Source organism: Poecilia latipinna, unplaced genomic scaffold, assembly GCF_001443285.1.
Source record: "Poecilia latipinna isolate Pla-1442-1.1 unplaced genomic scaffold, P_latipinna-1.0 Scaffold1573, whole genome shotgun sequence".
Classification (NCBI taxonomy): Eukaryota; Metazoa; Chordata; class Actinopteri; order Cyprinodontiformes; family Poeciliidae; genus Poecilia; species Poecilia latipinna.
In genome coordinates this window covers 110,741-135,159 of record NW_015114189.1, presented here as the reverse complement: position 1 = coordinate 135,159, position 24,419 = coordinate 110,741, and the positions used below count along the sequence as shown (strand labels likewise).

Here is a 24,419-nt window from a genome sequence, read left to right as displayed (position 1 = left end):
TTTTATGCCATATTAGATTCATCGTGTTGTTGCATTTTAACCTGCTTCAATTTCCCGCCGCAACACGGAAACCTCCCCATTCATTCAGTGAGATATAGTTACACATCGCTTAGGATTTGTTGCTGCGCGTTTGCGCAGAGTGAAGGAAAGAGGAGACCAGCTGCACAGGCAGACTGGGAAATGAGATGCAGGTGATCGGTTTGTGTGATCGGCAGCAAGAGACCGTGATCGGCGATCACCGATCATATACTTTTTCACGGAAATCGGCCGATTATGATCGGTGGCCGATCAATCGGCACACCTATAAGAATATAAAAATACAAAGTAAAAAAAGGTACCACACACTAAACCAGTTAACATTACATTTTGCCAAGTGCCATCAATATACATTAAAATGTTTGTTAGAGTTTCAAATTAACTCTAGACAGTTTTTTTAGCCTAGATTTTGTTAAGAAAATAAATTTAAAATGTGCTAGTTTTAAAACTTAACATGTCTTGATTGAAATAGCCTAATTATAGTTTTAAAATTAGTAACTTGTTCTGGCCTACTGAAATTTTATGTCACCTGTAGTTACAGCAGATGGTTTGCTAAGATCTTCTGAACTGCCCTTTGTGTGGGAAAACAATCAGGAGAAGTTCCAGCTTTTCACACTCATTTGTGAAAAGCCGTAAAACAGCAGGAGTTCAGGAGAAGCTCTGCTCTCACTTTGTTTAGACAATGGAGGCAAATGGTCTTAGATTGTGACTAGCAGCGAGTTTAAAAGAGGGTCCAAGACAGCTCCTGGTTGGATGAGCAAAGGTACACCTTATTTGAATAAATTAAAGACAAGAATACGCCTATACTATAAAAGTTTGTACACAGGAGTAACAAATTAGATTTGCTCTCGCAATTCTCCAAAGACGTCTTTGCACGTCTTTGCTTTTCTTTCTTTCTTTCTCCTTCTTTTCTATTTGTCTCAGGTAAATGAATGTATGTCTCTGTTGTTCTGCAGTTTCTGTTGTAATTTCATACGTTGTCTTCTATTGGATTAAACTCTGTAATTCTGTGACGTCTGCACTCATTGTTGTTTTCTGTGTGGCTACTCGCGGTCCGCCGGGAGAACCTGGGATCAGAAGAAGATTGAGCTAGAGTTTCTTAAGAAATATTATAACCTATAATCTTCTTCAACAATTTAAAGGCACTCAGTGTTTTGGCTGTTCTGCAGTTTTCTGCAATCATTGCAGAAAATGATTCTTCCTAGATTTAGGGAGAACATCAGCAGCAGCTGGAGGATTGATTTTTAGGCAGACCTGTGAAGACACTGTTGCAGTAATCAATGTGACTAATATAAAAACGTGAATGAGTCTCTCTAGATCTCACTGAGAAATAAGTCATTTAGTCCTAAGAGAATTTTTTTTTTTTTAAAAAAGTACAATTATTAGCAAATCTATATTAAATATCAGTTGTTAATTTGTCTTACGGGCTGTACTTAGAGAGCTGAGTCAGCAAACCAGTAAACATTCTCCTTTCTACCTTGGATGATAGTTCAATTAAGCAGCTTTGTGTCTGAATTAGTTTAAATAACAATGCATATATGCAGAGGAAAGCTGTAACTTATCAGCTTGTGAAGGAAAAATTACTTATTTCCACACTGCCACTGTACTTAGCTGCCTGTTTTGTAAGAGGAAATAAAGGTTGTGGGAACTGGCTCCTTTTCAGCAGTTAGTACATAAATAACTGGCAGTTGAAGCTGTTGTGGCTCATCATTCCTTCCATGGAAAAACCTCCCGGGTATTCCTGGAGGCCAGATCAACACCTGGAAACACATCTGTATAGACAAGTTTTCTGCAGAATTATGTCTGGTGCCGTGTGCACCAGACATAATTCTGGTGCTTAGAAAATGTCACACCCTCTGAAAATTTTATGGGTCAAACAGATTTTTAATGTATTTTTTTTTTAAGTTAACTGATGTTTCCCAGTGGGTGTTTCCACTGATCAGAGATTGTTAGACAGGTACTTTCGAAGACAGACTTAGAGATTATTAAACATCAGCATGACTGGAACAATAAAGTACATGTTCAATAAAATTATAGCATGAGAGAAGAGTCCTGGATCATTACCCCAAGCAGCCAGGCAGCACATCTCTACTTTATGCACCTTTCCGAACAGGACTTGGACCTGACAAGAAGCCAAAGTCCACAACGCTGTTTATGTGTGCAAGAGAGTTCCTCCAGCAGCATTTGTGTGACTTAATGCTGCATGATGCATAATTGTGAACAGATTATTTTACCCATTTTCTTATGTTTTTTAACAAAAAAGGAAACTGAAATGTGTGGCAGGCATGGTCTTCCATACTTTATAAATCCATCTTTATTTTAGAAAGATATTAACCAGGTTTGCACATCCATAGACTAAACCTTTGCCCAATTTTTTGAACAGCTCAAACTCAGTCAGATTTGATGCTAACTGTATGTGAATGGATGTTCAAGTCCAGCATTTCTCAATCTGAACATTTTTAAATTATTTGCTGAACAGTTTAGTTTTTTTGTACATATTTTTAAGTCTGGATTCTTGGATACAGAGAAAGTACAGATGATTTCATATGCAAGTCATATATATATTAGATGCCACACATGGCACAAATTCAATGGATTTTATACTTTTCCTTTAACAGTATTAGGTCTCCATAAACTCAGAGGGTTTTTTTTTTAAAGCAGACCAAACCACCCAGTGAAAAACTGCAGCTTTACTACCAGGCCTCTGTGAGCTGTATTCACAAACATGGGAGGTAATTGAGCCAAATGAATAAGCTGTGTTGGAGTATCTAAAACATGCAGGATCCCAGTCCTGGTAAACTGGAGATGGACACCCGTGTTTTAAAACAGCTGATTCTCCCACCTGAGCTGTGGATCTCTCCAGCTCCTCCAAAGTTACTAACATTTTATACTAGAAATTATTTTAAGGGTATCAGAGCAAACAAGGCTGAATAGAAACATTTCATACTTTCCATTGTGTGTTTTTTTTTACTTCACAACTATGCATTGCTTTGGACTGTTGGAATATCACACAAAATTCAAATGAACAACTAAATAGTTTATGGTTGTAGCAGGACAAAATATTAGAAGTTCCAGGAGGATTAATACTTTTCTAATAGACCGTATACTTAGGAGCAAAATGATAAACATTATCTAGAACAGTTTTCTGTTAGATCATCTTTCTGAGTGGGATTACAGGGCAAAGAAAACAAACTGAGCGGGTGTGTCTGTAAACATTCTTTACTTACGTCAGACGCAGGTCCCTTGTCGGCCCCTGGACAGGAAAAAGTGACAAACTCATGACAGCGCTTATGGACCACAAAACAGCACACTACAGAGGAAGAGAACAAAAAAAAGAAAATATTAACTCTGGTTTCATCGGAGTCCAAAATATGGCAACAAAATCATATTTCAGAACTTCACATTAGACAAGATGCTCTTTATGTGTTTTTTCTATAAATACCCTTTTTGTTTCCGTACAACTTACTTCAAACGGAGTCATATCAGGCTTGGAACCACAATTACACCCAGTGACATTAAAGCTGAGACAAGAAACTTCCCCACATTAGTAGTTTCAAACAGCAGAACGCTCTAAATCTGCTGTTTCCTGCTCAGTCAATGAGGTGAGTGACTGAAATAAACAGTGTTCGCACTGTCAACACTGCTCAGTCAAATGTTTCGTTGAACCAAACAGATTTTCCAACAAGTACTGCAGTGCTCAAAACTTCAAAGTTAAGCCCAGGTGAGAAGCACTTAAAGGTTAAAGGTCAGTTTAAGTGTGAAAACAGCAGCAAATGTGTGATCAAGAGTTTCATTAGAATGTGTTTAATGATGATCATAGATTCAATGAGATGCAAACTGACAGGAGGTCAAGCTAACATACATTTATGAACATTTATGCTCTGCAGCCAAGTCAGATTTTTTAAAGGTTGTTGATAATGACATTTCTTTTTCAACATAGGATGTAGAAATTGTGACTTTTTTACCCAAAAGGAATGCACAATGTTCAAGCTAGTTTTACTGTTGTGTGTTTACTGAAAAGAAAAGAAGTGAACTCATCTGGTTCAATCCTACATTTGACATCCACCATCCTGGATGTGGACTATATAGTCATATTAGAGAAATAGGATTCCCTAAAGCAATACATGTGTTTTCAAAAATATATGGACATATGGATGTTTAAAATCAATTTTAATAATACCTTGAAAATGTACTGGACAAGAGCAAACAAGAAAAGAAAAAAAATCAATGAAACTAGATAAAAATAAAATCAGGGGAGGAATACATTTGGACACTTTCACATTTATTCCTATTAAAAATGGCTAAAATCACATAGCATTCTGAAGTAGGCCAACCCTCTAAACGTGGATATTTAGATTGATATGCTCATTGTTACAGTGGGACTGAACTTCACACTGGTACCTAAGGCCTTCAGAAAAAAGACTGCAGCTTATCAACGTTTCATAGCAGTGCTCCATGGGATTTAAAGAGGTTGCAAAAGAGCTTGAAGTCTGGTAGTCCCCTTAATGGAGAACAGTGAAGAACACAGAAAACAGCAAGCAACATGCCCAAATTTGACCGTTCCAGCAAATTCACTCTGAAAGAAGAACCTCAGATGCTAACAGTAGTCTACAAAAACCCAGAAATGAGCTACAAGAATCTGTTGCTACCGTTGATGTGATGCCTCTACAAAAAAAAAAAGAGAGACTGGACTAGTTTCATAGAATGTCCCAGCAGAAAACTTGCTTTCTAAGAAAAATATGAAGGCCAACTGAAAGTTTCCCAGAGAGAAGATAGAGAAAGACCTATACTTTTCTGGAATAATGTTCTTTGGATAAATGAGTAACACTGAAATATTTGGACACCAGAACAGAGGACATGTTTGGCATAAACCAAATAGAGCCTTCCATACCAAGTATAAAGCATGGAGGTGGGGGTGTCGTGGTTTGGAGATCATATTCTCAGAACTAGGTGAGAACTACGAAGTGGAAATTTCTGGCCTCTAATTTATTGAGAGACTATTTGTCAAAATTAGTGAATTAGTGCATATGTTAGGGCAGAGCCTTCAATCACTGCAGTCTCAGGGACATGCCCAGCAGCATGGGCGAGCATTCCCTGCTCAGAGAGTCAGCAGTGCCTCCCCTGGACTCTGAGGGGTTTTTTCCAACCTCAGAGTGGCCACATTTCTGTTATTCCTATATCTAAATTTGATACAGTAGAAGCTCCTGTACTGTGCCTTCTGCCCCTTGCACTTTTTTCATCCGTTACAACCGTTTAATCCATTGTTAATATGTCATAACATGTTTTTCTGAGCCGCCTTTGAATGCCGCTTTGGTGCTTCATAATGTGTGGCAGTGAGGGAGACTTGCTGCTGTGTAGAGACAGGTCTGTGTTAGAATCACGGCAAAAAACTTTGCACAATTTTTTTCCCCAAGCTAACCGAGTGTGTTGAGTAATGTTGGATCCAGATAATGTTAGCTAAATGATGACTAGTGTAAAGAGAGGAAAAATTCTTGAACTTTAAAAACCTTTTGACTCGTTAAATCCTCTCTATGCCCGGGTTCAGAAAAATGCTGTGCGCAAAGACTGAGATCACGCAGAGATAACAGCGTCACAATAATCAGCATTTATTCAAGACAGATGCATACTCTGACCAGACAAACACATCACATAACATCAGAAACCTCAGAGCACAAACAACACATGAATTTACCTGAGAGAGAAAAAGACAAAAGATGGAAACGACAAACAAAAAGCAAAGACGTCTTTGGAGAAGTTGCAAGAGCAAAATCTGATTTGTTACTTCTGTGTAGAAAGTTTTATAGTTAAGGCGTATTCTTATCTTTAATTTATTCAAATAAGGCGTATTTTTGCTCATCCAACCAGGAGCTATCTCTGACCCTCTATCTGAAGCCAGAAACCCCTGCCGTATTTACGGCCTTTCACAGATGAGTGTGAAAAGCTACAACTTCCACTGTATTGTTTTCCACAGACAAAAGGCAGTTCAAACGATCCTAGCAAACCATCTGCTGGAACTACAAGTAACATAAAGGTCAATAGGCCAGAATATATTACTAATTTCAAAACCACAATTAGGGTATTTGAATCAAGACATGTTAAGTTTTAAAACTAGCTCATTTTAAATTTATTTTCTCAACACTAGCTAATGCCAATATATGACCTTAAGCTTCTTAACAAGAATAGTCTGCTAATATAATTATCGATATACTGATTACATTTACTTGAGTAACTTTTTGCGGAGAAAGATATTTATATGAGTAGTTTTACTGCCCTGTGCTTTTTACTTTTATTCGAATAATATTATTGCTGCTTTTACTTGAGTGTATTGATTTTGCATTTAAATAAATAGACTTCACCATTTGGAAACATTAGATTCTTACATTTCTGCAACACATGAGTTGATGTTTATGCATTACTCAACATTTTATACGTCTTATTGTTTATTTTGTATTAACATAGTTATTTTATTTAAAAGGTTGCATAAAGGTTTGTTTGTGTATTTATATTCAAATAAAAGCTCGTTTACTTTTCCCTCCAAAATAAGTCAATGCCTCCCCAGCTAAACTCCTGTGGAGCCATTGCTGCCCAGGCACGTGTTGGATGGGTTGTACTGACATAAATTTTGTTGTGATTCTGTATAGCAAATGTACAATAAAAAAGCATTTTCATTCTTATCATGCTGTGTCTAAATAGTGATTCTTGTGACATTTTCCATCTTCGATCAGTGTATTTACTGTTTTGAACATCAAGGCCAGCCAACTTTAAATAGCCAACTAAGCATTAGAAACAAATATATAAGTTTGTTCCACTCTGGGTCAGATGTAGATTAACTAAAGCCCAACAAACAAAGTTGAGACTATAACCAATCCTGAAACAGCAGAGTGGATCAGTGACAGCCCATCGTCTCTAGAGCTGCATCAGCCTCACATAACAAGTGAAATCCAACAGAATAACATTGCACCCTGCTGATTTAAACCACTTCCACCTTACAGTGACTTGCAAAAGCAGAAAATGGAATTAAGACATAACTGCTTCACTTTTTTTCAGTCGAGCACCATTAAAATACTTCTATCTTGAAACAAAGACCAGTTCCTAAAAATACTCAGGGTGACCTTACTCAGCTTTATTCTTAATTATTCACCTTCTCATTAAGGTTTAATGAGGCACCGTGGCAACCGCAGACACTTTCCACACAATTCATGGAGGTAACCAAAAGAGAGCTTGTGTTTATGTTTGTGCTTATTAGTGTAGGGGTGCAAATAGATCACATTAGCTGAATTCAACTCAAACTGATTCCACATTCTAGGCACCAACAAGGGGTGAATTTGACTAACAGGCTGGTTGGACTGTACTTAAGGGAAGGCCTTCAAAATGCAAATTATTGTTAAGGTTGGAGAGAATAGCAACTAAAAGAAGGGGCAAAAGACAGAAGAAGAAAAAAGCAGGAAGTTAGGTCAAGAAAAGGAAAAGATGAATGCATGAGACTGATAACAGAGACAGTCAGTGATCACTATAGGTTATCGAAATCAGCACATTTTTTATATTGTTATTATTTGGAAACAGTCATATCAAGAACATAAAAAATCTCTTTGGGTTGATGGGTCTAATTCATACCCTGGCAAACCCCAGCTGATGCAATGAGTAGCTTCTCATTTCTTAAAACTGTGTGAAAAAGAAACATGCTGGAGTTATGGAAAGGATGCTAGTCTGTTTAAGAAGGGTCAAATCATTGGCATAAAGCAGAGAAAATGTTTAAAGAGACCCATAAGCTAATAAAATTGGATTAAGGACTGTCCACACACTAGGCTACAATCTGCAAGCATCCAGACCCTACCCCTAACCCTAAACCCATGTGATCTGATAAGTCCAGATTTACCCTCTTCCAGAGTGATGTGTGCATCAGGGTACGAAAAGAGGAAGATGAAGTGACTCATCATACCCAGCCTCTACTGCAGCTGCCTGTGGTGGCAGTGCTACGATCTGGGGTTGCTGCAGTTGGTCGGGTCCAGGATCAGCAACATTAGGAGGTAACCTGAACACCTGAAGACACTGAATGACCAAGTTATTCTGTTGATGAATGGTTTCTTCAGGGAGCATTTTCACACCACAGAGTTCAGACTTAACCCCATTCAGAATCTTTGTGATGTTTTGAAGAAGGCTTTGATCAGTAGTTGAATGAGATCTTGGTGGAAAATGAATGCAAGACTGGATGGAAACAAAGCGCAAGGTGGTTCAACAAAATATTAGAGTCTGTGAGTTTTATTTTTGGTGGGGATTTCTTTGTGGCAAGGCAGTGAATCATTGTTAATTTACCTATAAAACATTAGCACTGTAACAGTATGTGTTTGAGGTAAACTCATAGATGATCTGAAAACTACATAAACTCCAGCTACAAGAGTTTAATACAGTTACTTTATCGCAATGTAATAGCTTACACAATCATGGAAAAGGCTCCTGACAACTGCATCTTAATGGGTAGACTATGCTGGCTGACTGCTCAATTCCAGTCTCCTAACCTGTCAACCATGTTGAAGTGCCCTTGAGCAATACATTAACCCCAAATGGTATCATATTATATCAGTGTGTGAATGTGTGGGCATTAATCAGTGCAGACGAGTGAATGTGACTCATAAATATTCAGTCATAAATTATCATTAATTATCAGAACCTGGCAGTCTACTCAAGGCTGGAACCAACCATAGCCATGGAAGTTGAGTGGAGGGAAAAAAAGGATCAGAGTGCTGATTTAGATGGTGAATGAAAGAAGAAGGTGCAGAGACTATAAGGTTCTACATCCTGAGAGGTTTGTACAGCTAAAAGCATTCTAGGGTTTGGTGGAGATTCACAAAGAATGGGCTGTGGTTGGAGTTAGAGATGGATGAAGGACCTGAACTGCAGCTGTCACATTCCTTGCATTGGGTCAGTCCTGAAACAGAGATTAACGGGGGAAGAAAGTTACTCAGTGCCAAAAGTCATCCTCCTCAAAGATGGCTGAAGCCAATAGAAAGAAGAATCTTATGAGTCAAGAGGGGGATTTAAAAAGGTCTTGAAATCATGCATTCCCCTTAGAACTGTGAAGAGTATTGATAAAAAAAACTGCCAACATGCCTAGAGTCGGTAGTCCAAGCATGTTCACTATGCGAGCAGATCACAAGATGCTCAAGAATGTTGATGTAGTAATACATGCAAAAAAGAGGCCAGACCAAGTATTGACTGCATATAGTGTGCATGAAAATAAGCTTCAATTGGCTAACATTTATGAATTAAAATTTTTTTATTGCCCTTATTTAATTAAAAAAAATAAGTCCAATACACAAATCTGCCCAGATTTTTGGAGATTGGTGAGCGACTGATCCAGTATATGTGAAGCCCCATCTTATCCACTGATCTTATCTACCTCTGGAAAGGTCTGAAAATTGGCCACTGTCCTCTTTTGCCTGACAGGTGTGACTGACAGAGCAGGCCACCAGGTCACGTCTGCATGGGCCTGGTTAGTAACTGTCAACCCACTGTTTTTAAAGATTAGTGACGGACCAGAAAATTGCAATCGGTGCATTATTATGTTCTGTTACAAGATTCTGAAAAACTGAATTTTAGGTTGTCGTCAATTGTTTGTTAACCTTTGTTCATATTTTTGGGTAAATAAAAACCCACCTTTTTTGAATTCAACTACCTGTGTTCTGCGTATTGTACTGCCTGGTCCCTGACAGTCTAAATAACTGAATGTCATCAGATTTCAGTGCATTTAGGTGAGTTTTGATGGTTTGTAGTTTGAAATTGTCCACAGAAAAAGTTTGCGTATATTTACGCAAACTTTGACGCAAAATTAATTTTTATACATGCCGACTTCTGCAAAATATGGCACCGCACATGTTTTGTGCATATGCACGCTTTATACATGAGGCCGCTGGACTTTCAGCTCAAACAGAGGATCACTGCGCTTGCTGAACTCTGATGAATTGTGGATCTAAAACATATTTGGGAGAGTGTAAGCATTACATTATACTCTTTATTTGACATGCAACATTAAAAAGGAGGGTTAAGAAATGCAGGATTTCCAATGAGGGTCCTCAAAGTGGAAGGGCTGGGGATTTGTGCGCGTGTGTGTGTGTGTAAAGGGATGTGGGCACAGCTGGGTCTGAGGCGACATGAGGGGGTGGAGACTCACTCGTGTGTCTGCATCATATCAGAAAGAACTGGAGCAGCACAAAACAGTGGAAACTGTTCCACTTTAAAACCTTTTGGTTAGAAATCTGCTCTGTCACTCACTCACACACAGCTGCACTTGTACATGAACACAGATGCACATAACTGAAATAAATGTTAACTGAAAGACAGGTCTAGTGACCTGGCGAGGGGTCTTTGCTCTGTTTCTTAGCAACCAGGCTGAGCCCTACAGTGTAGGCAACGCATGCCGCCCTATTTAATCTGACTGATGGCACCGACAGCCAATCAGAGCGAAACTCCCAAAATAAAGAGGAGCTTTGAGCCTCTAGGATAACAGCAGGCCAACAGTTTCACATCAACAGGATGACAGCCAGGAAATTCCTCCATCTTGGATGAGAACCAGGATACATGACCCAGTGTTCAGGCCTTGACATGCCACATTAAAATGAAATCCTGTTCAACTCTTCTTTGGAATTGAAAGAGAATACAACAGAAAGTTCTGGTGTGAAATCAGAAACCACAATTTGATCCAGAGATTTCCAAACAACATTCACCTTTTTCTTTATGGCAGAACAACAAAATAAAACATCACAATCACCCTGTCTTGAACAGCAATAGCACTGCACTTGCCTTTTCATATTGCTCTGTCCTGGTGAATTTTGCAGCGTATAATATGTGTTAAAAATCCATCCTTCCATCCATCTTCTTACACCCTTATCCTATTGAGGTCTTGTGGGCTGTCAACAGGTGAGGAGGGTCACCCTGGACAGGTCACCAGTCCATCGCAGAGCAACACAGAGACAGACCAGACAAACCACCATGCACACAAACACTTCCCTAAGGAGATTTTATACAGACCAATCAACAGTCATGTTTTTGAACTGTGTGAGGAAGCCGGAGTACCTGGAGAAAACCTGCCATGCACAGGGAGAACATGGAAAATCCATGCAGAAAGACCCCAGGCTGGGAATTGAACTCAGGACCTTCTTGCTGCCAGGCAGCACTGCACCACTGTGCAGCTTCTGAATTAAAAATATTATTTTCTGTTGACTAACCAGAACTGCGGGTGTGGACAGCAGCCCAGGCACCGGAGCCCAGTGGTTCTTTTTGAATCTGCTTTATACAGAAGTGCTAAAATTTCTGATAAAACTACCTGTTGAATTCCAGTAATCTCTTTCATAGGGGTGGGCGACATTGCCAAAGATGATATCAGGATGTATTTTTTAAATACCTTAATAACAATTGCAGATGATATTTGACATTTTCTTCTTTTTTGATGTTAGATTTGGCCAAACAAATATATAACTTCAAAACAAAGGTTTTTTTTTTTACTTTCCTTTGTGAACAGTCAACAGAATAAAAAACACATTAACATACATATACACAAAATCACAACATATTTAATGTGTCAAGGAAATATAAATGGATAAGTATAAATGTAGACTAATTTTGGGCAAGAAAAAAAACAGTCGGAAATCCACTAAGTGTAAATAAAAATACTGAAATACACAAATGAAATAAACTCCTTTGGTTCAACTTAACATTTATATTTTGCAATGAGATAAAACATTTATGATGAGTTTTAACCACATCTCTCCTACTAACGTACCTAATGAGTTGTGAATAGCAGTAGAGGTGAACAATGGTGCTCACATAGGAAACAACAGACCTCAAATGTGATGCATCATTTTAAAAACGGATACAAATGACAATGAGGATCCTATCTCTAACACTTCCAAAACTGAGAAAAACTGAGTTTACAAAAAGGGTCATATGAAAAAACAAAAACAAAAAGAAGTAAACTTTTGGTCATCTGTGACACAGCTATAACCAGACACTTTGACCAAACTAGAGGATAAAAACATCCTTTAAGTTCAGCTCAATTTAAAAGGTTATGGGGATCTAAAAGATAAATATATTGTACTTTTTTCCAAAGCTGCTGAGGTGACGACTCGAGCAAGATTTGAAGTGCTAGGAAGCAATTTTATTGGTAGAACAAGTTTCAGCTTGTTGGCTTGTCATCAGGGTCATTACGAAACACCATACAGTTTGTGTTTAAATAAATAAAGCACCATATAGGGGAAGAAAATCAAATGAACCAATAATATTTAAATAAAAAAACTGCAAGAGCAGCTTCTGTACAGGTTCAAAGTGAGTGTTTTTAAAAAGCAAACACTGAGCGGCTGGTTCCAGCAGCAGAAATCTTTCAGAGATTTACAGAAATCATCTCTAGTGACAACAAGAAAATCACTTAAGAGTACAATTTCTTGGCCTCAAAGTCAGTTTATTTTTTGAATCATGTATTTTTTGTAAAATATCTTATTTATTTTTAACTGCTTATGTCAGTTTCAGATTATTTCAGTAACCAAAATGGATTTTGTTTGTAATGTAATGGCAAGGTATGAACATTTACTTTCACTGTTTTCAATGATGAACTCAGGAAGGCGGCTTTTGTAACCAGAAGTTCTGGTGATGTAAAACAATCAGATAATGACAGTTAATTTAAAATAATTGAGAACCAGAGAACCACTGGTATACTACTGTTTAATTCAAAACATAACCAAAAGGGAAAAAATGAAATCACCTGGAGGAATGTGTACACTTCAGCTGTCAAAGTCTGAGAACAGAAAAAAATATGAAATTGGCAAAATATGAAATGTGAAGTTAAAAAAGAGTCTCCAACAGTCTGTGGTTGTCAAAGGAAGAAGTACAATTTCAAGTACACTTGAATTTGTTTTTAAGTGTTGAAATATATATATTTTTTCACATTCAAATTGGGAAATTTAAAAACCAGTCGAGTATTTAAAGAGGCTGTATGTGTAATTTGAGCAGGGCAATTGAGATGATGACTGTCAGCATTTCTCTAGAATGAGGTTTGACGTAAGCTCAGAATGCTTGATGTTAAACAACACATTATGTTTTTCTGAACTCAGTAACCATACTCTTTCTTGAGTACAATTTCTGGCTACTTTGTCCACTCTGACTTACTTCATACCAAAATGAATGAAAAAAGCATCAGAAATGTATCTTTGTAATATCTGAAGTAATATTCTGTCTGCTCAGCCTGTTGTACTTTGCACTATTCTAACATGTATACATCACTTAGAGCAAGTATTGATTTCATAGATTTAAAGGTTGTGCAAAGCTAAGATCTGGAGATTTTTATTTCTTCTTCTATAATTTGTTATTTTTAATTGAAGTGACTTATTTTTAGTAAAACAAAAAATCAAGGAAAAATACGGACAACCCTGACCATGCTCTTCATGAGATTATCTAGGGAACACAAAGTATCTTCAGTCAGAGGCTTCTTCAGAATCACTGTAATACAGACTGCTACAAGAGATCTTCCCTGCCAACAGCCATCACCATCTTCAATAACTCTGAATTATCTAAATGAATGAGTTACAACAACATTTAATTTCCTTTTGGGATTAATAAAGTGTTTTTGAATTAAATTTAATTATTTTGTTTATTATTCTGAGTACCAGAACATGTACATAACTGTAAATTTTGTCTGCATATTTACGTAGTTTCTCTTACTAAAATACAATTTTTGGCTATGCTACCCCCCTCAGACAAAGGTTAAACATTAGCTGATTTTTCCAGTTTTTAATAACTGGAAATGTAAATGCTGGTCGTACAAAAGGTATTTACAATTGCCATTTTCAACCTGATCAACAGCATCTACAAACAGGATTATAAACATGGTATTTTCATAGTGGCTCTTCAAAGCACGTATAAAGCCATTAGCTGCTGTATTCATGAACACAGGTCAGTGCTGGGCAGAGTTGGAGAGTTTCATTAGTCCCAATACGCAATTCATTTAGAGTCTCCGCATCCATATAGTCATTTATGACACAGCCATTTAAAAAGGAAACAAAAAATATTTATAAAAAAGCAATGTATACAAAAAGTCCCATAATGTTTTATTATACTTAGGTAAACATTAACTATGATCATTAGCATAAGACAAACAGCATTACTTAATTAATTTGTTCTCATGATGAGAAAATATAAAGCCAGCAGCCTGCAGGCGGTACAGGAATGTCCATGGAGTCTCTGACAGGAAGTTGATGCTCTTTTGAACATCTGTTCTGTAATCCTCAACAGGATGTTATTCACACTAGCTTTACATTGTTTACATTTTGATTAAAGACCATTTCTACAAACTGGACTTCATTTATTGATGTAAACAGCAGGAGTGAGCAGGCAGAGGTGTGGGTGATACTGCTATGGCGTTTATAGTTAAGGTTTACATTGGAGCCGCCTGGAAGAGCATCTTCCAGGTCATCCAGTTTGTGTGAACGGCGGCGCGTGCGATCCGCGCCAAGTTACAAAGATCCAGAGGTGCACGAGATGCGCGTGTCTCTGTGTGGCCGATTCAACGCGTCAACAATAAACCTAGCTTCAGCAGTTGCTAGCTGCTCCAGGCTCTGAGTTGAAATTGATAAAGTGTCAAAATGATCCAAACCCATCCGTGGTTCTGAACTGATTGGACGTGATCTACAGCTTTCACTGGAGCGGTTCACAGGAGAAGCCAAGGTCTTGAGCTGGAAAAGGGTAGAGCACCTTCTCGGGGTCGGGAGGGATGTCCTGCCCCAAGCGGAGGAGTTTAAGTACCTGGGGATCTTGTCCACAAGGATAAGGGAAAAATTGAATGGGAGATCGACAGACAGATTGGTTCAGCGTCTATAGTGAAGCGGGTGCTGTACCAGTCTCTTGCGGTGAAGAGAGAGCCGAGTCAAAAAGCGAAGCCCTCGATTTACCGGTCAAACTACTTTCCTACCCTCAACTATTGTCGCGAGCTTTGGGTCATGACCAAAAGAACGAGGTCCCGGATACAAGTGGCTGAAATGTTTGTGTCTGAATCATCCAAGAGGGAGTAGAGCTGATGCTCCTTCACGTCGAGAAGAGCCAGTTGAGGTGGCTCGGGCATCTGGTTAGGATGCCTCCCTGGTGAGGTGTCCAGGAGGAGGTCTTGTGGAAGACCCAGGACACACTGGAGGGACTATGTTTCTCGGCTGGGCTGGGAACGCCTTGGGATCCCCCCGGAGGAGTTGGCCAAACTGGCTAGGGAGAGGGAATTCTGGGCCTCCTTACTTAGGCTGCTACCTCTGCATCCTGACCCCAGGTAAGCGAAGAAGTTCACATAGGCATAGGAGAAGGTTTGAATTTGTAATTGTGAGGTTGAAGTTAAAAAATTTAATTTCCATAAAATTTAATTTTTATGGAAAATGTAATTGTGTGTCTATACGTTTACTTTATATACATAGTTTCTTAATATTTGTATGTGCATTTGACCACATATTTACAAGTACCCAGAGTTATGCACAAAATGTTTTTCACTAACTATCCAAAGTTATACACAAAGAGGTTTACAAAGATTACAAATCCAGCATTATGAGACCATTTTCTCTCCATAGGTTTTGATATATTTCATAACAGCTGAAAGTAACATAATCAGTTGATTTTGGTACAAAACAGCCCTGTACCTGGAAAATACATAGATACGCTTCTTTAATAGGTGTGTGTGAGGTTTCCTCTAAACAGTCCATGAAGAGGAATGCCGGTGTGATCACATGGTTTGATTCATTATGATCTTCCATGGTACTTTCATTCTTAAGACAACACAGGAAAACAGTCATCAAACCAGAACCTAAAACAACAGCAAACCGGATTCTGTGGAACAGCAAGCCCATTTATGTTTATCTTATAGAGATCAGGCACAGATAACTTGAGCTACGTTGAGTCCCTTCCTATAATTTCTCTTTTGTATCTGCTTTACCATCTAAGAGGCTTGAAAGAATAAATTTTACCCCAGCTTGACTCAAATATGGAGCTGGACCATGAAGCAACAAGTATTGTCCATCACTGTGCAGCACGAGCACAGAGTGATGGAGCAAAACTCAGGTAAACACGTTAGTATATGAAGGACACAGCTTCATTTATGTCTTTTGTGAAATGCCACAAGAATTAGAATTGGCAATCCTTCACAAAATACAAAGCTTCATACTGTAAAAAAGCTCAATGATTTATGTGTATAGATTGTGATCTGAAGGTATCTGCTCTATTATGTTATTCCATAAGAAACTCAAAATTCTGTATTTTTCCAATAATTGAACCCTGCCTTCACAAATACTGCAACAATACTTTTTGGTGGGGAACCTGCTACTGTAGAAAGAAAACTCAATATTTGCTATTATTCTGGATTAAACAGAAGTGCATACTATCATTAGTATGAGTGAGGTGACTAAAACTTAAGTCAAAGAGCAATTTTACATAAGGCAGTGGTTCATTCAGACTGTGAGAGAGCAAAATGTTCAGCAGATACCTAGAAAGCTGATTGGAGCACAGCAAAATGGTTGGGGTTTATCATTTTGAGCTCTCAGTGTCGGTCATAGAATTTAAATATTACAAAAAACCTCTCAAGATTAGTTCAAAATTAGCTGAAGAGTTAATGTGAGGGCCTACTTTCCATGACATACAGGTTTTCACTGTACAAACCGTGGAGGGAAAATGTGAATCAATGTCTTCCTCTAAAATAGTAAATTCAGTTTTACACTGATTGCTCTCTCATACACATGTCCACACATGTGTATCTGCATCTGCCCCTGATATTAATAATTAGTGACTGTTTATGCCACAAAGGCAAGAAAAAAGACATTTTAATGCTTTTCTCAAATCTTTTCTTAAAGAAAAATTATAATCAGTTAAAATCCGTAGTCAAGTCAAACTTATTTGTGGAGCAAATTTCAGCAGCGGGCCAATACATGATGAAAACATGAAACAGCAGCAAAAACCATTAGAACTGGAAAAGAAGGATAAATAAAGTGAATAAAGGTTGGAATCCAAAGCACAGTTTAAGATGTTCCAATTTCTTAAATCATAGGCAACACTGACCAAAGGCTTTTTAGATTTGATTTAAAGTAACTGAGTTTTCTGCAAGTTTGTTCCAGATTAGAGAAGCAGACAGAGAAACTTCATTCTGTAATGGTGCTTTCAGAGGTGCGCATTGAGGGAGCGTTGAGAATGATTTATCTTTGTGAACTAAGGGTTATGTATGCCGTTTACATCTCAACACGCTGTCCAGTGCCTGGCTCCGTCTGCACTGATAGTATGTGATCCTGGTTGGCCGGAGCGTTAGTGGTTAACCAACCAGCACAAACCTCATCATGCAGATTCAGCCTGGTGAGGAGCTTTCACGCTCTCCTCGCAGTCAAGCACCATGCTGGTTTTATATTGTTTTATTTTATTTATTTTTTTTAGTATTATTTTTCCGGTTTACACGATGCATCAAACCGTATCAGATGCTTAGTCAGCCGGATTTCATGCGCGCAAAGATCAGAAAAACTCATCCCACAAACTTGAGTGACCAAAACAGTTTCTGTGATGCTTATTAAAAACACAATAGACTCATCATTCAGGACCGGGCCCAGGCTGTATGAGGCCTTCAGCAGAATTTGACTTAGGGGCCCCTTTTGTTGCTAAAATCATCAGCACCTCTAACAGCTTCTGTGTTAGATTTAATCTGGGAGAAGGGAGTAGTTTAATTGGCCAACCTAAAATGCAATAAGTTATAATTGCAGTTTACTATTTCAATAGTATTTGTGAACAAACAGCTCAAACTCAAACATTAAACTCACAGCATCAGATTGTAGCTAGGGTAACAAAACAAGCTAACTATGAATATTGTTCTTTGAACTTTTACAAAGTAAACTTGCCAGCTACTTAAAATCTTACATTTAAATGTTAAACAATTTAAAGTATTTTAATTTATGCATGGTGAAACCATTAAATCAAATTCAGCAGCATTGATCATCTCCATAAACAAGTGTTACATTCATGTATCTGTGGTCTGTTAAAATATTATCATTTATGGCCCCTGAAGCCCTGGGGGGCCTGATGGAGCCACTGGCTTAATTTGGATTAAGCAGAAGTGCAAATAATTGATATTCATTTTAATTATATTTTTTGATTTGTTGTTTTTAAGGCTAGTTGTGGGTTTAAATATCATTTTACTGTCAATGTTTTCCGTAACATATAATTACTCAGTAATATTTTTACATGTCCTGTCAACTTAACATCTTTTAATACAAAAAGAAAGTTGTAGTACATCCATGCATTGATTTGTTCTAAACTTTGACTCAGTATTTATTTTAACCCTTACCTTAAGGGAAATTATTTCAGTTGGTACTAATAAACAAGTCTTTAACAGGAGAAAGTAACAACAAACCTTTTCAGTAATTTACAAATTTCACTGGAAGGTCTCCTTATTTCTTATGAAAAATTTATTTAATCACTACTTTACTTTTTTCTGTTCAGGAATTTTTAACCAATGTTTTACAGAAACAACCTCTCTGTGTGTCTCATTTATTCCAGAGATTCTGGGGGAGGTCAGAAATGCACTCTGTGACATTACGGAGGATTACATAAAATCTTAATTCAAAAATATTTATATATACATTTGTACTTGTTTGATCAGGTGTCTTTTTAACACTTTTTTCTGATAGGTGAAAAAAATCATTACAGATCCTACAGATAATTCATTTCATAACTTTAAACTTTTGTTGAGCATATTAATTTTTTTCCAGACAAACATTCACCAAAATAGGTTTTTTGACTTTGGTTTCCCATAAATCATGAAACAACAGTATTGAACGCAGCTTCTGATTCAAAGTGGAATTTCACTTGGTCTGTGCAAATTATTCAGTTAAAATACTTCTATGCTGCGTAGTGTAGAGGTCCATGTACAGAGGCTGCAGTCCTCAGTTCTATTCCCACCATGAGACCTTTGCTCCATGCCTTCTCATTTCTTTCCACCAATTTCCTGTCTGGTGACTTCTCAATAAAAGCCTCTGGTATTCTGGAATTGCGCCCCTGAGGGTGGCAGCAGGTTGGAGTAGCTCTGTGCTTTTTTAGAGATGTTTTCTTTTTTTCGAGCACTTGTTTGTTTTTTGTGGACAACTGCTCCTTGATTCTGTGTGGTTGGACTGATGTTTTGGCAATATTTTTTATATTTTGCTATTTTTTATGATGCGTAACCATAGCGACAGGGTGGTTTATAACAGAGAGCAGCTGACAAACATTGGAAAAACTGAAATAATATCACAGCTCAAGCCATAAATACCAGTGGAGTTGAAAAGGAGGCATTGTGGTTGCAGAGCAGTAGCAAAGAGGAGAGAGAGAAGGAGGAAGTTCAAACCATCTCTACCATCCATTGTAGTGGACAATGTGAAATTGTTAGCTAACAAGATGGATGAACATCAAGCCCTGACAAGTACTCAGTAAGTATATAAGGAATACAGCATAATGTGTTATACGGAGACATGGCTGCAGGATTATATCCCCGACTCCAACGTCCCTCTCTGCCAGGCTTCGTCATTATACAAGCAGACAGTGACGTAGAGAGCAGCAGGAAAAGAAGGCAGGTGGACTAGCAGTGCCCATGAACGACAGATGGTTCATCAGGACAAGTTACTGTGAAGTCTCGTCTCTGCAGTTCAGACATTGAACTCTTGGCAGTAAGTTTCTGATCATATCATTTACCAAGAGAGTTCACCAGTGTTATTTTGGCAATTGTTTACATTTTCCCCTCAGCTGTTGCCGATAACTCAAGCAATGTCATCAGATCTGTTGCTGCTGGGATACAGACACAACACCCTAATGCATTTGTGGCAGTATCTGGTGATTTTAATAATGCCTCACTCTCTTCTACATGCCAACATTTCACCAGTTTGTCAGCTGCTCCACCCGGGAAAACAAGGTTTTGGATTTGTTTTAAATGCTAATGTCGAAGATGCATATGTCTCCAAACCAAGACCCCTCTAGGGAAATCCGATCATAATCTTGTTTTATCTCTGCTCTGAATACAAATCCCTGATGAAGAGACTGCCTGTTAGGAAGATGGCTCAAAACAAGCCTGGAGCACCTCCAGGCTTGTTTTGAAGCTACTGATTGGACTACTCTCTGCCTGCCACATGGAGATGACATCAGTGCCATGACCGAGTGTGTGACTAACTATATAAACTTCTGTGTGGACCACACCATTCCCACCAGAACAGTAAGATGCTTCCCGAATAACAAACTATGGATCACCAGTGACCTAAAGGAACTGTTAAAGAAAAAAGAGCCTTTAGGGAATGAGATGAGGAGTTATTGAAGAGTATACAAAAGCAGCTCAAAGTCAAGATTAGAAACAGAAAGGAGAAGTACAGGAAGAAGCAGAACAAACTGCAGAGGAACAATGTCAGAGATGTGTGGTCAGGGATGAAGAAGCAAACCGAGGATCATGGAAGCCTAGACAGAGCAAATAAGTCGAACATATTCTTCAACAAGTTCAGCTCAGGAACAAGCCATACAAGCTATACAGACATCCCACCTTCCTCTGACCCACTGCTTTCCTATCAAATCTCAGATGTTCCATCTTCCACCTCAGTCATGGACCCTTATGCTTCCACAAGTTCATCTTCAACCAAATCAGGAGATACTGCTGCTTCTTTTGCCTCCCCCTCTTACTTCTCTGTATCTAGAGGTCAAGTGAAGAGGCAGTTAGAGAGACTAAACCAGAACAAGGCTGCAGGTCCGGATGGTTTCAGTCCCAGAGTTCTGAAAGCCTGTGCCTTCTGCAACATTTCTTCAACATTAGCCTGACCCAAGACAAGGTTTCACTCTTGTGGAACAGATCCTGTCTGGTTCCAGTACCAAAGAAAACTCACCCATCAGTCAGTCATCAACGACCTGTTGCCCTGACATCCCAAATCATGAAGGTCCTGGAGAGACTCCTGTTGGCCCACCTGAATAAGCAGACAAGGACATATCAAGAGCCCTTGCAGTTTGCTTTTGGTCGTGGGGTTGGAGTTGATGATGCCATTTTACACGTACTTCAACAAACCCACTGTCATCTGGACAAAGCAAGCAGCACTGTGAGGATCATGTTTGTGATTTCTTTTGTGCATTTAACACAATTCAGCCTGATCTACTCTGTGAGAAACTCCAGAAGACAAAGGTGGAGGCCTCAACAATTACCAGGATCTATGACTACCTCACAAACAGACTGAAAGACTTTGTGTCTAACCAGGTGGTCAGCAACACAGGAGCACCACAGGGCACTGTACTCTCACCATTCCTTTTCTCTCTCTGTACATCTCAGACGTCCAGCACAAGTCTGACTTCTGTCGTCTACAGAAATACACAATTGACTCTGCAGTTGTCAGGTTTATCAGAGATGGACAAGAGGCTGAGTCCAGAGAGCTGGTGGACCGCTTTGTGTTAAGGTGTGGGAACAATCATCTCATCTTAATCGTGAATAAAACAAAGGAGATGATTGTAGATTTCAGGAGGAACAGGGTTAGATCAAATCCTGTTTCCATCATGGGAAAAGAACTGGAGGTGGTTAAGGAATATAAATACCTCTGTGTTCATCTGGACAACAGACTGGACTGGAGACACAACAGTGAAGCGACAGAGCAGACTGGACTTCTTGAGGAAGCTAAGATCCCTCAAGGTTTGCAGCCAGATGCTTCAGATCTTCTATAAGTCTGTTGTTGAGAGCATCATCTTTTCATCAATCAGCATCAGAGCCAGGGACCTAAAAAGGCTCAACAGCCTGAAAAAATGGCTGATTCTGCTCTGGGGACGACTGTGGAACCTCTAGAGATGAGATGCGAAGAAGGAATCTTCATAAAATCAAGAAAATTATGGACAACCCTCCCCATCCTCTTCATGAGACTGTCTTGGGAAAACAGAGTATATTCAGTCCGAGGCTTCTTCAGGTTCATTGTGGTACAGACCACTTCCTGCCGACAGCTATCACCATCTTCAATAACTCTTTGTAGAATCTTGATGAGCTATAATAACATTTAATTTCCCTTTGGGATTAATAAAGTTGTTTTTTTTTTAATTTGAAATAAAAGAAAAATAATACCCTCCTAAATTAAATAAAGATCCTTTGTGATCAGTAATACCTTCAATTCACAGAATTTAGGTTAGCATGAACTTAGGTAAGAACCTTGGCTTCAGGCTTAAAGTGATGTAATTTAAGTGTGAACATGTTTGCCTAAATATGTTGTAATTTTCCAATTAATTAAAAAAATTGCCACTTATGATATCGCCAGAACTCATAATTACTTCAAAAATGTATATATTTTGTTAGATTTTCCACCAGTGGAGGTCACCATTTTTTTCACCTGCGTTTTGGTCCATTTTGTACTGGAATCTATAGAGTAAACACAGGAAGACTAACTTTACCGCGGAGTTGTTTTCTATCATATTGCGTTCGACTGGCGGAATTTTAGATAATGCCACACTGTGTCACTGTTGGCTGTAATTTAAAAAAATCCACCAATCTGACCGACCAAGGCCACTCTAAACAGCACAGTTGATGCCAAACCGGACACAGCACTACAGACGCTGAGAGAAACGTCAAAGACAAGCAGCGCCAACAGAGCTAGACCACCAGTACTGTGGAACCACTACCAACACCGAACAAAGATTGGACTCTAACCATCTATTGCCGAACCAGACACAGAGCTATAGAAGTACCTACCAGAGCACACAGTCTGGCCAGAGGTATGTCTCATTCATCATTTAATTACGAAGATGGAGGCATCAGCAGCAATCACCAGCTTCTACACCAACTCTGTCCTCTTCCTCTGGTCCTCCTCACCTTCATTGCCTCTTGTTATTTCTATGTTACAATCAATTTCAATGCACTCCAGTTCAATTTGAAAAGGCTTAATAACATTACTCATCACTGTTTTGGCTGGAGGAGCCAGGCAGTTGGACCATTACACGTCATTTACCCAGAATGCATTGCAGTGTGAAAAACATGGCGATTTTCCTGTGACAATATTTTATTAAAATTTATAAAAACTAAATAACCTACAGTATTATTACTGTATTGTTTTTACATCTAAAATAAATATTTCCTTTATAAGGTCTATTTTTATAGCTAATCGTGGATTCTTTAAATATAGAGGGAAAAGAATGAAGAGACTAAAAAACAAGCAATCTCTAACATATCTGGATACGTTTTAAGCAGATATCCAACCTTCCCCACTCACAATTCATAGCAGGGCAGAGAATAGTCACACATTCTGCCATACATTTTGCTGCCTAACCTGTCTTCATGTAAAAACACGTCCACATCAGATGGCTGGCATTCCACTGAAGCAACTCAGTAGAGTAATCTGTTTGGGCACCTCCCACTCTCAGTGAATTGGACCTATAACCCAATTTCTCTCTTTGGGCGCCGTTGTGCACACATTTTACAGTTTCTTCTGTATGTTTGTCACATCAGTGCTCCATAAAAGGTGAAGGAAGTTCACTCAATCGCAATGGAGTAGACCAAATGTAATGAAGAAAAGCTATAGACAGGTTGCTATTTAATGTTATATAAATGATCTATTAAATTTAAGAGATCATTTAATCTATTAATTCATAACTAAAAATATATAAGAATTTAGCCTGCAACAGATAATGGTCAGCATGCCCTCAGTTTGCAGAATATGGGCAGATTTTCAGAGGGAAAACTAATCTTATACATCATTGATTTCCTTGCCCTAAAAATGGAATGGTGTTCCCTAAAAAAAGCCTTCCTGATTTTCCACAGAATGGTTGTGCAAATTGCTGCAAGGCAGACATAGGAAGGGGCTATCAAATTTGAAGTACTGTGGTCAATCAATTAAAACATTGAATCACAATTAATCACTATGCCTAACTTTGTAAGCATGAAATATATGCATGCAGTTATGGTTCTTGCCATAACTGCATGCATATATTGCAGGAATGGTGCAAGCCCCTCCCCTTCTGTTGCATGGCAACCAATTAAAATGCAACCAATTATCAGATTTTTTTTCCCCGCAGCAGAAAACAAGTAATGTAATCTCCTAGGAGTCAACAGACACTAAGAGAAACTTGTTCCACTACGAAAAATATGAAACTTTTGTTGCCGTCTGCTGTAGCAGAAAACTCAAATCTTTCACTGTTTGTCACTCCCCTGTGTCAAGTCCATAACTAAGGGTTGCATATTCATATACTCATATTTTTAGTCAATGATAAAATGATAAATAAATGGAGTCGACGTCGACTAGTCACAGTGACATAATAGGCACGTAAGTGAAAATGCTGCACAGGAACTTGCAGGCTTTATTAGCAATATTAACGGCAAATAATGACAAAAAACATCACTTAGACCAGAGGTTCCCAAACTGTGGGGC

At 38.5% G+C, this 24,419-nt stretch overlaps 1 protein-coding gene across 1 annotated transcript in view; it reads right to left on the bottom strand.

Annotated features, from left to right (window-relative positions):
• LOC106963735 (protein kinase C beta type-like) overlaps positions 1-24,419 on the bottom strand; it is a 57,855-nt gene that overhangs the window by 18,594 nt on the left and 14,842 nt on the right. Inside the window, exon 3 of the mRNA XM_015058805.1 lies at positions 3,264-3,346. Coding sequence (XP_014914291.1) covers positions 3,264-3,346 — 83 coding nt within the window. The remainder of the gene's footprint in view (positions 1-3,263; positions 3,347-24,419) is intronic.